Below are 11,508 nucleotides of genomic sequence, written 5' to 3' on the forward strand. Positions count from 1 at the left end.
ACTTGTTTTTAAAAGTACAATAAACAGGTTTATACACATGTACATACATGTGTGTGTATCCTACTTTTAAATGCTTTGCCACAGTGTTTTGGAGGCAATAAGTGTTTTATAAATGTTGGGAATTGCCAGCCTTTTGGAAAATAAACATAGGAAATAATCTTACCAAACCTGCAACACTAAAACTTTTTAGTAATCAGTAGAAAGTTTGTGTTACTTTATAAGGCCAGTGTTATGCTTGTGTGTAGAAATATGATGCCTTATTGTCTCCAATTTTCTCTAGTTGATACACCAAAATCGGCAAGCTATCTTAAACCAATTTGCAGCAACTGCTCCTGTTGGCATCAATATGAGATCGGGCATGCAACAGCAAATTACACCTCAGGTAATGTGAGAAAACCAGACATCATTAGTACTTCTTTAACCCACACAGTGTTTCTTAAAGTGTTGACTTGAGTGTCTTTGAAATGGTCTGTGAGCTGATCTTTTAATGATGTTTGTAGTGCAGTTTTCTTCTAGGGTGAATTAATAATCTACTTGTGATACCTCTTACTGATATTTGATCTAAAGCAAAAGGTGCTTTGTTTTGTTTTATTGTTATTATTGTCATTGTCATTGGATACCAGATGACTAAGTAGACAAAACTTTTATTGCTGTAGTGAATAGCACCAGTAACAGGAAGCCTCTGATATGAAACTGTGAATGGTACCTGAAACCTGATCAAAACCCAGTCACATTGCTAAGCTGTTTTAACTGTCTTGTGTACTGTGCTCAGTATGAACCTCAGCATTTTCTAGCTTTTATTTATTTTTAAAATCCCTTTTTTTAAAGAAACTCAGAGCCATTAGAACTTTAAACATAAAAAGAACTAGGTGGACTTCTAAATGTTATCTAATTACTCCCTACTTTACCTCCACACATACTTAAAATATTTTTGTTTCAACTACTTACTTATATTTCATAACAAAGTTGATGTGAAAATCTGGGAGATAAGGAATTTTAGAGAGGATTCAAACAAAACTCTTTTCCTGTCCACAATATGGAACTAAATGGACTGGGGACAAATACAGGAAGCCAGCCAGCACCTATATTATTAAAGGGATAAATACAGCCATGCATTGCTTAAAGACAGGGATATGTTCTGAAAAATATGTCATTAGGCAACTTCATAATTGTGCAAAGGTCATAGAGTGTATTTACACAAACCTAGATGGTATAGCCTACTATACATCCTGGCTATATGGTGTAACCTATTGATCCTAGGCTACAAACCTGTACAGCATGTCACTTTACTGAATACTGTAGGCAATTGTTATGATATTTGTATATCAAAACATATCTAAACATGGAAGAGGTACAGTAAAATACTGTAGTACTATAATCTTGTGGGACCACTGAATGTGGTCCATCATATGCAACTGAAATGTCTTACTGCTGAAATGTTTTTGTGCAACACATGACTCTATCGACTGAAGCTGTTGATAAGCAGCAGACAGTGACATCTTCATGGATCCAGATTTTAGTTTATCTGTCTTACAAATTATAAATCTTAGTGCTAGCTAATTCAGGGGTAATTAAGTTGTAAAGAAACAAGACCCCACTTTTGGATTCACATAAAGGTAATTCCTATCAGAAAGTCTTATTTCATAGTTTCTTCTAGATTAGACTGTATCTAGTTGGCAAGAGCTGTATGCTTTAACCAGATTCTCAATCTGAATCAACATTTTCTGAAGAAGGCTTTATTGATATGCCATGTGATACTGAAAAAGTGATTGTAACCTAATTTTACCACTTCTTTCCTCATCCATAATATTGTAACTATTAAACCACTTACACTAATGCCTGGAATAGTCTTAAACTTCAGTAATAGTATAAAATAGCTGTTTCCATTTATTTCTTTTTACTATTTTATTTCTACTTATTTTCTTTTTAACTGATAATTTCATAGGCATTGGATCCTAGATTTCTGAGTCTTCCTTTTGTAATGGTATTTGTAGGTTTTTTCTAATTGTAAAGGTAATACATGTTCATTATAGATAGTTTGGTAAATACAGAAAAGTAGAATGAAGAAAATTAAAATCACCTATAATCACATTTTATTCATTTAAATAAAGTGGGATAATGATCTCAGTGAAAAAAGAGGAAAACTGAGTTTCTTCCTACCAGAAACATGGTAAAATTTTTGGAATTGAAAAAGTCTCCTAATTATTTAATGAAGGATAGGATCAAAGTCATCAAGCACATTTTCTTTCACTTCTTTATAGTCTTTGTGTTTCTCTTAACAATTTTCATGGCCAATATTATAATACTAATCAATATATACTTTCTTTGAACTTTCTCAGTTCTGTGTGACTTTTAATTGAGAATTTATTTCTCGTTTATAATTGTCAGATATTGTTTTAGCACTTCTTGAGTACTTTTAATCTGTAAAATGTACTTAATTCATTTTTTTCTTCTGTGATTATTAAGAGGTTTTTGTTCCTTTTCTGTTTTAGCTTCTCTTGTTCAGTGTATTATATAACCCCAAACAACTAGGCTTTATCCAATAAACTTTTCAGGATAAATAGTGATTATAATAATTTTAATAAGTGATTTTTTTCCTCCTTTTCAGCCACCCCTGAATGCTCAAATGTTGGCACAGCGTCAGCGGGAATTGTACAGTCAACAGCACCGACAGAGGCAGCTAATACAGCAGCAAAGAGCTATGCTTATGAGGCAACAAAGCTTTGGAAACAACCTCCCTCCCTCATCTGGACTACCAGTTCAAATGGGGAACCCCCGTCTTCCTCAGGGAGCTCCACAGCAATTCCCCTATCCACCAAACTATGGTACAAATCCAGGAACCCCACCTGCTTCTACCAGCCCATTTTCACAATTAGCAGCAAATCCTGAAGCATCCTTGGCCAACCGCAGCAGCATGGTGAGCAGAGGCATGACAGGAAACATGGGAGGACAATTTGGCACTGGAATCAATCCTCAGATGCAGCAGAATGTCTTCCAGTATCCAGGAGCAGGTAGGAGGGTCACAACTTTATGTTGTTCTAAGTAATCCTTACAGGTTTAGGTCTCTCTCCATCTTCATATCCATGTGCGGACATTGAGATAGTGCCAAAGAGGAAAGACATGGAAGTTGGGAGACCCAGGATTCAGACACAGCTTTTGACACTAAATGGTTTCGGGCTTACCTCCCTTTTATAGCTGAGATGATGAATTAGAGGATCCGTAAGGAGCTGTCTGACTAAAATTTTGAGCATTTTGTATGCAAAGTACGTTTTTTTTTTTTTGTTTTTTTGTTTTTTTTTTTGAGACGGAGTGTTGCTCTGTCACCCAGGCTGGAGTGCAATGATGCAATCTCAACTCACTGCAATATCTGCCTCCCGGGCTCAAGCAATTCTCCTGCCTCAGCCTCCTGAGCAACTGGGATTACAGGCACATGCCACCACGCCCAGCTAATTTTTGTGTTTTTAATAGAGACGGAGTTTCACCATGTTGCCCAGGCTGGTCTTGAACTCCTGACCTCAAGTGATCCACCCTCCTTGGCCTCCCAAAATGCTGGGATTACAGGCATGAGCCACCACACCCAGCCCATTCGCTTATTTTTTAATTTCTCTCCTGGATCTCCATGAAAATTAAATGAAAGTATTTCCCACACAATGAGTTTTAGTACATTAATTCAAAATTTGCATGTAGTTCTTTCATTGTATGGGAGATTCCCAGTTTGCATAGTATCTCAGACTACTCATTGGTGTCATCACTCTAAGCTGCTGCAGTTGCAGCTTCCTTTCCAGTATCAGTCAACTTTCTGGCTTCCAAAAGCTTTTTTCTTTTTTAATCTTTCCTTTGGCACTGTCCTCCATTCTCTTTGTCCTGGCTGATAATATCTTATTTCTTTTCTGTCACTTTGAGATTCTAATAGGTAGTGGCAATGATGCATATCTGATTAGTCTACTATGTTTAATCAAACTTTTATGCAAAATTAATTGTCAATTCCTGAAAAAAAGAGGAAATAAATCCCTTGATTATATAAATGAAAGAAAAGAGGTAAATTTTAAGGTTTCTTAAAAATGTATTTAAAGGAGAAGGCTGCTCTTTGACTTGAATAAAATGTCGAAGTTATACAGAGATTTTTGACATGGCAGTATACTTTTCTGTTTTGACAACCAAATCAGTTTAGAGTTTCCATTCTGATGGTAGCAAGTACTAAAATCTTTTGACTATCAAATTAAGCATCTAAAGACTCGTTCCAGAGAGCACCATAACTCTCAAAGACATTTTAATCAAAATTATGCCACATCAGTTTCTTTGTCGTCAAGACAATGAAGTCATCTTTGTCTGGTTTATATCACTGACACTAACTGCTTGGGCAAGGAAAGGATTATAAATCCATATTTTAATGATATGGTTTTCTGAACAGGAGTGGCCTTCAAAAGAGTTTTGTTTCCATTTGTCTTACAATTTCTTTATGCAAAGAATTTGACGAGGCTTTTTCACTTTAGCCTGGGGAGATACTTCCTCAACATTAAAAGTCTTGGGTGGTTATCTGCATCCCCATTCCTCTTCCAAAATGACAATCTGGCTAAAACAGCAAATGGTTTTTTTTATTGTTGTTTGTTTGTTTTTGAGACAGAGTCTTCCTCTGTTGCCCCGGCTGGATTGCAGTGGCACGATCTCAGCTCACTGCAACCTCCACCTCCCAGGTTCAAACAATTCTCATGCTTCAGCCTCCCAAGCAGCTGGGATTACAGGTGTGCACCACCACGTCCAGCTAATTTTTGTATCTTTAGTAGAGACGGGGTTTTGCCAGGCTAGTCTCAAACTCCTGACCTCAGAGGTCCACCCGCCTTGGCCTCCGAAACTGCGGGGATTACAGGTGTGAGCCACCGCACCTGGCCAGCAAATGGGTTTTTAACAGCATTCATGATATTGATTGCAGATCCTTAAATCAAAAGATTTATTTCATGCATTAGGGGAAAAAAGATTTATCTAACAAAAGATAAAAACTAACAAAAGATTTATCTCATGCATTAGGGGAAAAAAGCCAAACATTAATAAATTCCTCATCTAATTATTCTAAGGATTTTTTTCTATTTAAAAAAAATAGAAATAGTACTTCTGTCAGTTTTCAGGTATGCACTTTAAAATTTCCTCTGGAAAGTCAAGAAAGGAGAACTTTATATCCTGCTTTCCTTAACAAAGCCACCTAGAAAGGTGGTGCTTCAATGCCCCAGTTCTCATGAAATTGACAAGTTTCTTTCACAGTTGTGGGTCTCCTCTTTCATCTGTCTTCTGTCAGCATAGAAAACAGTGAGCTGAAATAGTGGAGTGGGTGGAGCTTCCTCTTTCCCAGGTAGCATGATGGGAAACATGTGTTGCCCCTATCATGAGTATTCTATCTGGTGCCTGTATTTTTCTTCCAGACCAATTCTGATTGACAAAAATATTTTCACAAAATAAGAATTTGTTTTTTATGAAGTCAGCATTCATACTACAGACAAAACCCAGAAGCTGCGTGCAGTGAAGAGAACAGTGGTCTCATCCAGTTGCAAACTGAAATGAAGTGGCAGGACTATCAGTTCTTCCGTGGACTGCTTCAAAATAATACTGGAAAAACTTTTAGCTTTTCTGGAAAAAATAAGAACATTTAAAGATGCAATGTTTTTAATTTCTGTCACCACTCTTAATTATAAACTTGCTCTAAATTGATCAGCAATTTGGTAGAGGACCAGGTTTTGTGTTGGCACAAAATCATGTTCTGGAAAAGTTCTGGCCTTTTCAAAAACAGTTTTTTGTGGCTTTAGGAATTCCAGATAGAAGGGCTCTTTGGCCTTTGTTTTATGCTTCTATTCCTAATAAATCAGTCACACAAAAGAACCAAAATATATGTGTCCCAGAATGTTTCCAGGTTTGACCAATTAAGGTCCATGATCCAGCCCACCTGTTTTGGTAAGTAAAGTTATACTGGAACTCAGCCATACTTACTAGTTTATATATTATCTGTGGCTGGTTTCACACAGCAGAGTTGAGTAGTTGTTAAAGAAACTTTATGGCCTGCAAAACTGAAAATATATATTATCTTGCCTTTATCACAGAAAAAGCTTGCTGATTTCTGTGTTAAGTGATGACAGTAAAACCAAAGGATAACTGCATTAGCTTTGCTTTATAACCTTTGCTTTAGCCTCTTTCAGCTTAATATAGGCCCAAAGTAAATGAAGGAACGTGTAAGTCATAGTAATGGCAGAGTAACTTTTCTTATATTTCTGAAAACAAGAAACTTTTCCAGACTCTCATGCTATGATGATGAGTGCACAAGAACAGAATCAGACATTTAAAAATTGTTTTCCATGAAGGCAGTATTCAAAGTAAATATGAGAAATTGGTTACTGTATCTGCCCACTTCATGGATTCCTTGAAGCCCATTTAGAGACCTCTTTTCTGTGAACTACAATAAAATTCTCTTCCACCTACTCCTCCTCAGGATCTCATCTCCTTTTGGGGCTTCAGGGACCTTTACATGCTAGTGAGTTTATTCTCTATCTCTAAATGATATCTCTCAGCTCATATGTACAGCGGCCTACTGGATACACATACTTGTATTTTCCACCAACACCCCAAACTTAACTTGTCCAAACCTAGACTCATCAACTCCACGTCCCCTTTTATAGTTCAGTGTTACAGCTACAATAAACTTTCTGAGTTCCAAGAAACAGCACATATCTTGTTGTCTTTTACTTCCAGGGGCTTTGTACATTCTCTATACTCTATCTAAAGTATTCTTCCGTTACTTCTCATTCCTATTCTTCCCTCCTCTCAGATAAATCTCCTCTGGAGAGTCCTCCTGGACACTGCCAATCATAAAGCATTCACCATCCTGTCTTAAAACCACTTGTTAATCTCTAGCTGCTTTTCTTTTTAAATAGCAGTTTCCTTGCACGAACAAAGCTTGACCTTTTTAACCATTGTTTCTCCAGTGCTTAGGACAGTGGTCTCACAGTGAATAAATGCTTAATTAATCTTTGAAGAAATAAATGAATGAAAGTATGAATTCTAATTCTAGTTGCCACTGTCACATGGCTGCGGTGCTAGTTATGGTCATTCCAGCAGGGAGACTTAACATAGTCTAGGCCAGCTGGGCACAGTGGCTCACACCTGTAATCCCAGCACTTCGGGAGGCTGAGGCAGGCGGATGGATCATCTGAGGTCAGGAGTTTGAGACCAGCCTGGCGACATGGCAAAACCCTGTCTCTATTAAAAATAAAAAAATTAGCAGGGTGTAATGGCATGCACCTGTAGTCCCAGCTACTCAGGAGGCTGAGGCAGGACAATCACTTGAACCTGGGTGGCAGAGGTTACAGTGAGCTGAGATCACACTACTGTACTCTAGTCTGGGAAATAGAGCAAGACTCTGTCTAAAAAAAAAAAAAAAAAAAAGATAGTCTAGAGAAAGACAGAACTGTAGAATTTTTCATCTAGAAGAACTAGATTATCCTATTGATGCAAGTTATCCAAGGCCCAGTATAGTAGCAGAACTGGGACAAGAACTCTATTCCTCTAATTCATTATCCACAGGCTAGTTCTTTTTACTAAAACTGGGTCATTTCACAGAGGATTTTTAGAGAAATGAAACCACTCTTGTAAGGGTGGGTACATATCATTACACGTTGGTCCAAACCCACAGAATGTACAATACCAAGAGTGAACCCTAATGTAACCTATAGAACCTGGGGGATGTTGATAATGAGGACAGCTGTACATGTGAGTGAGTGGAGGAAGGGGTATATAGGAAATCTCTGTACTATCCACTCAATTTTGCTTCGAACCTAAAACTTCTCTAAAAAATAGTCCTTTTTAAAATAATAAAATTAAAAGACCAACACTAAAACCAACAGCAGCAACAACAACAAAATAAACAACAAAAAAGTCATCTTATAAAGGAAACTGTTCATTCCAGTAGGACAGTTAGAATGTGAGATGAGGCCAGAAAGAAATCTCAAAAAGCTTGCTCTACTTGGAGTCTCTTATTTATTGTTTACTGTTGACCCACAAAATAATATTTAGAATATGATAAGCATCTTTTTCCCCTCACATACATATTTTTCTTTCTCTCTCTCTCTCTTTTTTTTTTTTTTATACAGGGTCTTGCTCTGTTGCCCAGGAGTGGCATAATCATGGCTCACAGCAGTGTCTAACTCCTGGTCTCAAGTGATCCTCCAGTTTCAGCCTCCTGAGTAGCTAGAACTACAGGCGTGTACCACTGTGCCCAGCTAACTTTTTTATTTTTTATAGAGACAGTTCTCGTTACATTGCCCAGGCTGGTCTCAAACTCCTGGCCTCAAGCCATCCTCCCACCTTAGCCTTTCAAAGCACTGGGATTACAGGCGTGAGTCACCAAACCAAGGCTGTGTTTTTCTGAAAAAATTAATATCCGCATAAATGAGGTTAAAAACACATTAATACAAGCAAGTGTTTTTCTTTTAAGGATCACAACCAAAATAGTTAAAATTTAAAATGGAGAGTTAGTGCAAAGACATTAGAATTGAAGATGGTGGCAAAACAAAAACAAAAAACCCACCCTCTAGAGTCATAAATGAAAAAAATAGAGGTTGGGCATGGTGGCTCATGCCCGTAATCCCAGCACTTGGGAGGCCGAGGCAGGCGAATTACCTGAGGTCAGGAGTTCGAGATCAGCCTGACCAATATGGAAAAACCCCGTCTCTACTAAAAATACAAAATTAGCTGGGTTTGGTGGCTCATGCCTGTAATCCCAGCTACTTGGGAGCCTGAAGCAGGGGAATCACTTGAACCTAGGAGGCAGAGGTTGTAGTGAGCTGAGTTCACACTATTGCACTCCAGCCTGGGCAACCAGAGCGAAACTCCGTCTAAAAAAAAAAAAAAAATGGAGACTCATATAGTCTAAATCAAAATTATTTACCAGAGATTAAATTACATTTAGAGGAAGCAGCAAGGAGAAAATATGTAACTTCATTATATAATCTTTACCAAAAATAAACAAACCTCTAGTGAAAGAAAAACTATAAAGTCTAAAGTTAGGTCAACTTTCACAGAAAATTTAAAATAGTTTTAAAATTGTAGCCTATAATAAAAAATCAGTAAATTAGCTACATCTCTGGTAAATATAATGATTTTCTCTTTTTATTTAACCAAATAAACCAAGTAAAAAGAGAAAAAAAAATCATTATATTAACAATGACAGAACACAGTAGATACACAGGCATATATGTATGTGTTCACAAAGAGACATAAAGAACATAGGAACCTGTTTGTGATGTAATGTTGAGGGAAAGAAGCAGGTCACAGAATTATACAGGATTTTATAAAGATATAAAGGAATTATATTAAATTATGGGCAATCATACAATGGCATCCTTTTTTCTGCACCTTTATAACTTTCTCTGCCTTAAAAGTATTTGACTGTGAGATGTATTTTGTCAGGAAAAAAAAAGGAAAATGAACAGAGTGCTAGTATAAGACGTATTTTTTAAAAAACATTTTTACTCTTTAAATTCTTATGAATTTCTACTTTTGGCCAATAGAGTAACAGGGACCAGACTTACTTTTCCATCTGAAACAAATAAACAAAAAACAGACAAAGTACATTCAACAGTAGTTCTTGAGCTTGTCTAGACTGCACTGCAGGGAGGGGGAATCCAGCAAGAGCCAGGCCGTTTCCCTGAGCTGAGGAGGTGGAGCTGGGAGTCTGGGAAAGCCCTGGCATCTAGAGGTAGCAGGGCACAATACCAGAGAGGACAGCAAATTGTGAGATATGCAGAGGGTCCCATTCAAGTCTTCAGCCGAGAACTGCTGTGTGCACACAGGCATGCAGGTACATGTGTACAAATCAAGGCCAGAGAAAACCACCTAAAAATAAGAGGGCTTTGGGAGGCCGAGGCGGGTGGATCACAAGGTCAAGAGATCGAGACCATCCCGGTCAACATGGTGGAACCCCGTCTCTACTAAAAATACAAAAAAATAGCTGGGCATGGTGGTGCGTGCCTGTAATTCCAGCTACTCAGGAGGCTGAGGCAGGAGAATTGCCTGAACCCAGGAGGCGGAGGTTGCGGTGAGCCGAGATCGCGCCATTGCACTCCAGCCTGGGTAACAAGAGTGAAACTCTGTCTCAAAAAAAAAAAAAAAAAAAAAAGATAAGAGGGAACAGTCTTCAAAGTTCACACGGGACCAGTTCCTCTTCCTACCAGCCGAAGTAGAAAACCTCATAATTCAGAGGGTATCAAGTAGAATATTCAGAGATGGTTTACCTCAGTAGTGGGGCAAAATAAACTAAACTCTGCTCTTGTCTGATTAGGCACAAGACCTAAAAGAATTAAACTGTTTCTGTGTAACCTAACCACAGCCCAGACAAAGGTCAAAAATATTTAAAAGAACAGAAAAAAATCCAACGCCTAACAAGGTAAAATTCACAAAGTCTGGAATCTGATTTTTAAAACTACCAGATATGCAAAGAAGTAGGAAAATACAGTCTGTAATGAGGAGAAAAATCAGTCAATCAAAAATTCAGAAATTACACAGATAGAGTTAGTAGAGAGAGACATTAAAGCAATTATAAATTATAAATTCTGTATGTTCAAGAAGCAAGAGGAAGCTTGAACATGTTAAGTAGAGCCATGGAAGATATAGATAAAACCCAAGTCAAACTTCTATAGATGAAAACTACAGTGTCTTGAGATTTAAAAAAAAAAAAAAAATACTAGATGGGATAAACAGCAGATTAGAAATTACAGAAGAAAAAATTATTAAACTTAAAGATATAACAATGAAAACTATCCAAAATGAAATCAGAGAAAAAAGACGGAACAAAAACTGGTAATTTACTGGAAAATTGATCTCATAATTTAGTACAGTTGCCATCAGAATTTCAGCATGCTTTTTGGAGAAATTAACAAACTTATCCTAAAATGTATATGGAAATGCCCAGGATTTAGAATAGCCAAAACAATTTTTAAAAAGAAGAACAAAGTTGGATATCTACCTAATTTCAAAAATTGCCATAAAGTCACAGCAATCAAGACAATGTGGTACTGGTACAAGTGTCAACATAGAGATCACTGAAACAGAATAAAAAGTTCAGAAATAAACGCTTACTTTTATGGTCAGTTGAGTTTTGACATTTAGGTCAGATGGCTGCTAATAAGCATCATCCTAAATAAAAAGGAACAGCCTACTGCAAGTGCTCCAAAATGGCAGACCCTCCAAAACATACTAGTGATGAAGACCAGACACAGAAGACCATGTATGGCTACACTTACGTGAAGTTTCTCCAAAAAAGCACATCTTTTAGAGACAGAAAGCAGATCAGAGGTTACCTGGGACAAGGGTGGGAGCAAGGATTGACTACAAATAGGTACAAGGGAATTGGGAGAATGATTAGCTGTCTAAAATGGATTGTGGTAATGGCTGCACAACTCTATACATTTACTAAAAATCATTGCATCATGCAGTCAACAGTGGGTCAATTTCTTGTTGTGTAGATTATGT

The 11,508-nt window shown here is 37.3% G+C and overlaps 1 protein-coding gene across 6 annotated transcripts in view; it reads left to right on the top strand.

The window, feature by feature from the left end:
- The window catches only part of NCOA1 (nuclear receptor coactivator 1), a 211,905-nt gene that overhangs the window by 180,312 nt on the left and 20,085 nt on the right, over positions 1–11,508 (top strand). For all 6 annotated transcript variants that reach the window (XM_012453316.3, XM_012453317.3, XM_064363898.1 and 3 more), the window contains 2 exons: positions 281–382; positions 2,609–3,011. In XM_012453316.3, coding sequence (XP_012308739.1) covers positions 281–382; positions 2,609–3,011 — 505 coding nt within the window. The remainder of the gene's footprint in view (positions 1–280; positions 383–2,608; positions 3,012–11,508) is intronic.

The sequence above is a fragment of the Aotus nancymaae genome, unplaced genomic scaffold (genome assembly GCF_030222135.1).
Source record: "Aotus nancymaae isolate 86718 unplaced genomic scaffold, 86718_ANA_hifiasm-v0.15.2.pri h1tg000057l, whole genome shotgun sequence".
Classification (NCBI taxonomy): Eukaryota; Metazoa; Chordata; class Mammalia; order Primates; family Aotidae; genus Aotus; species Aotus nancymaae.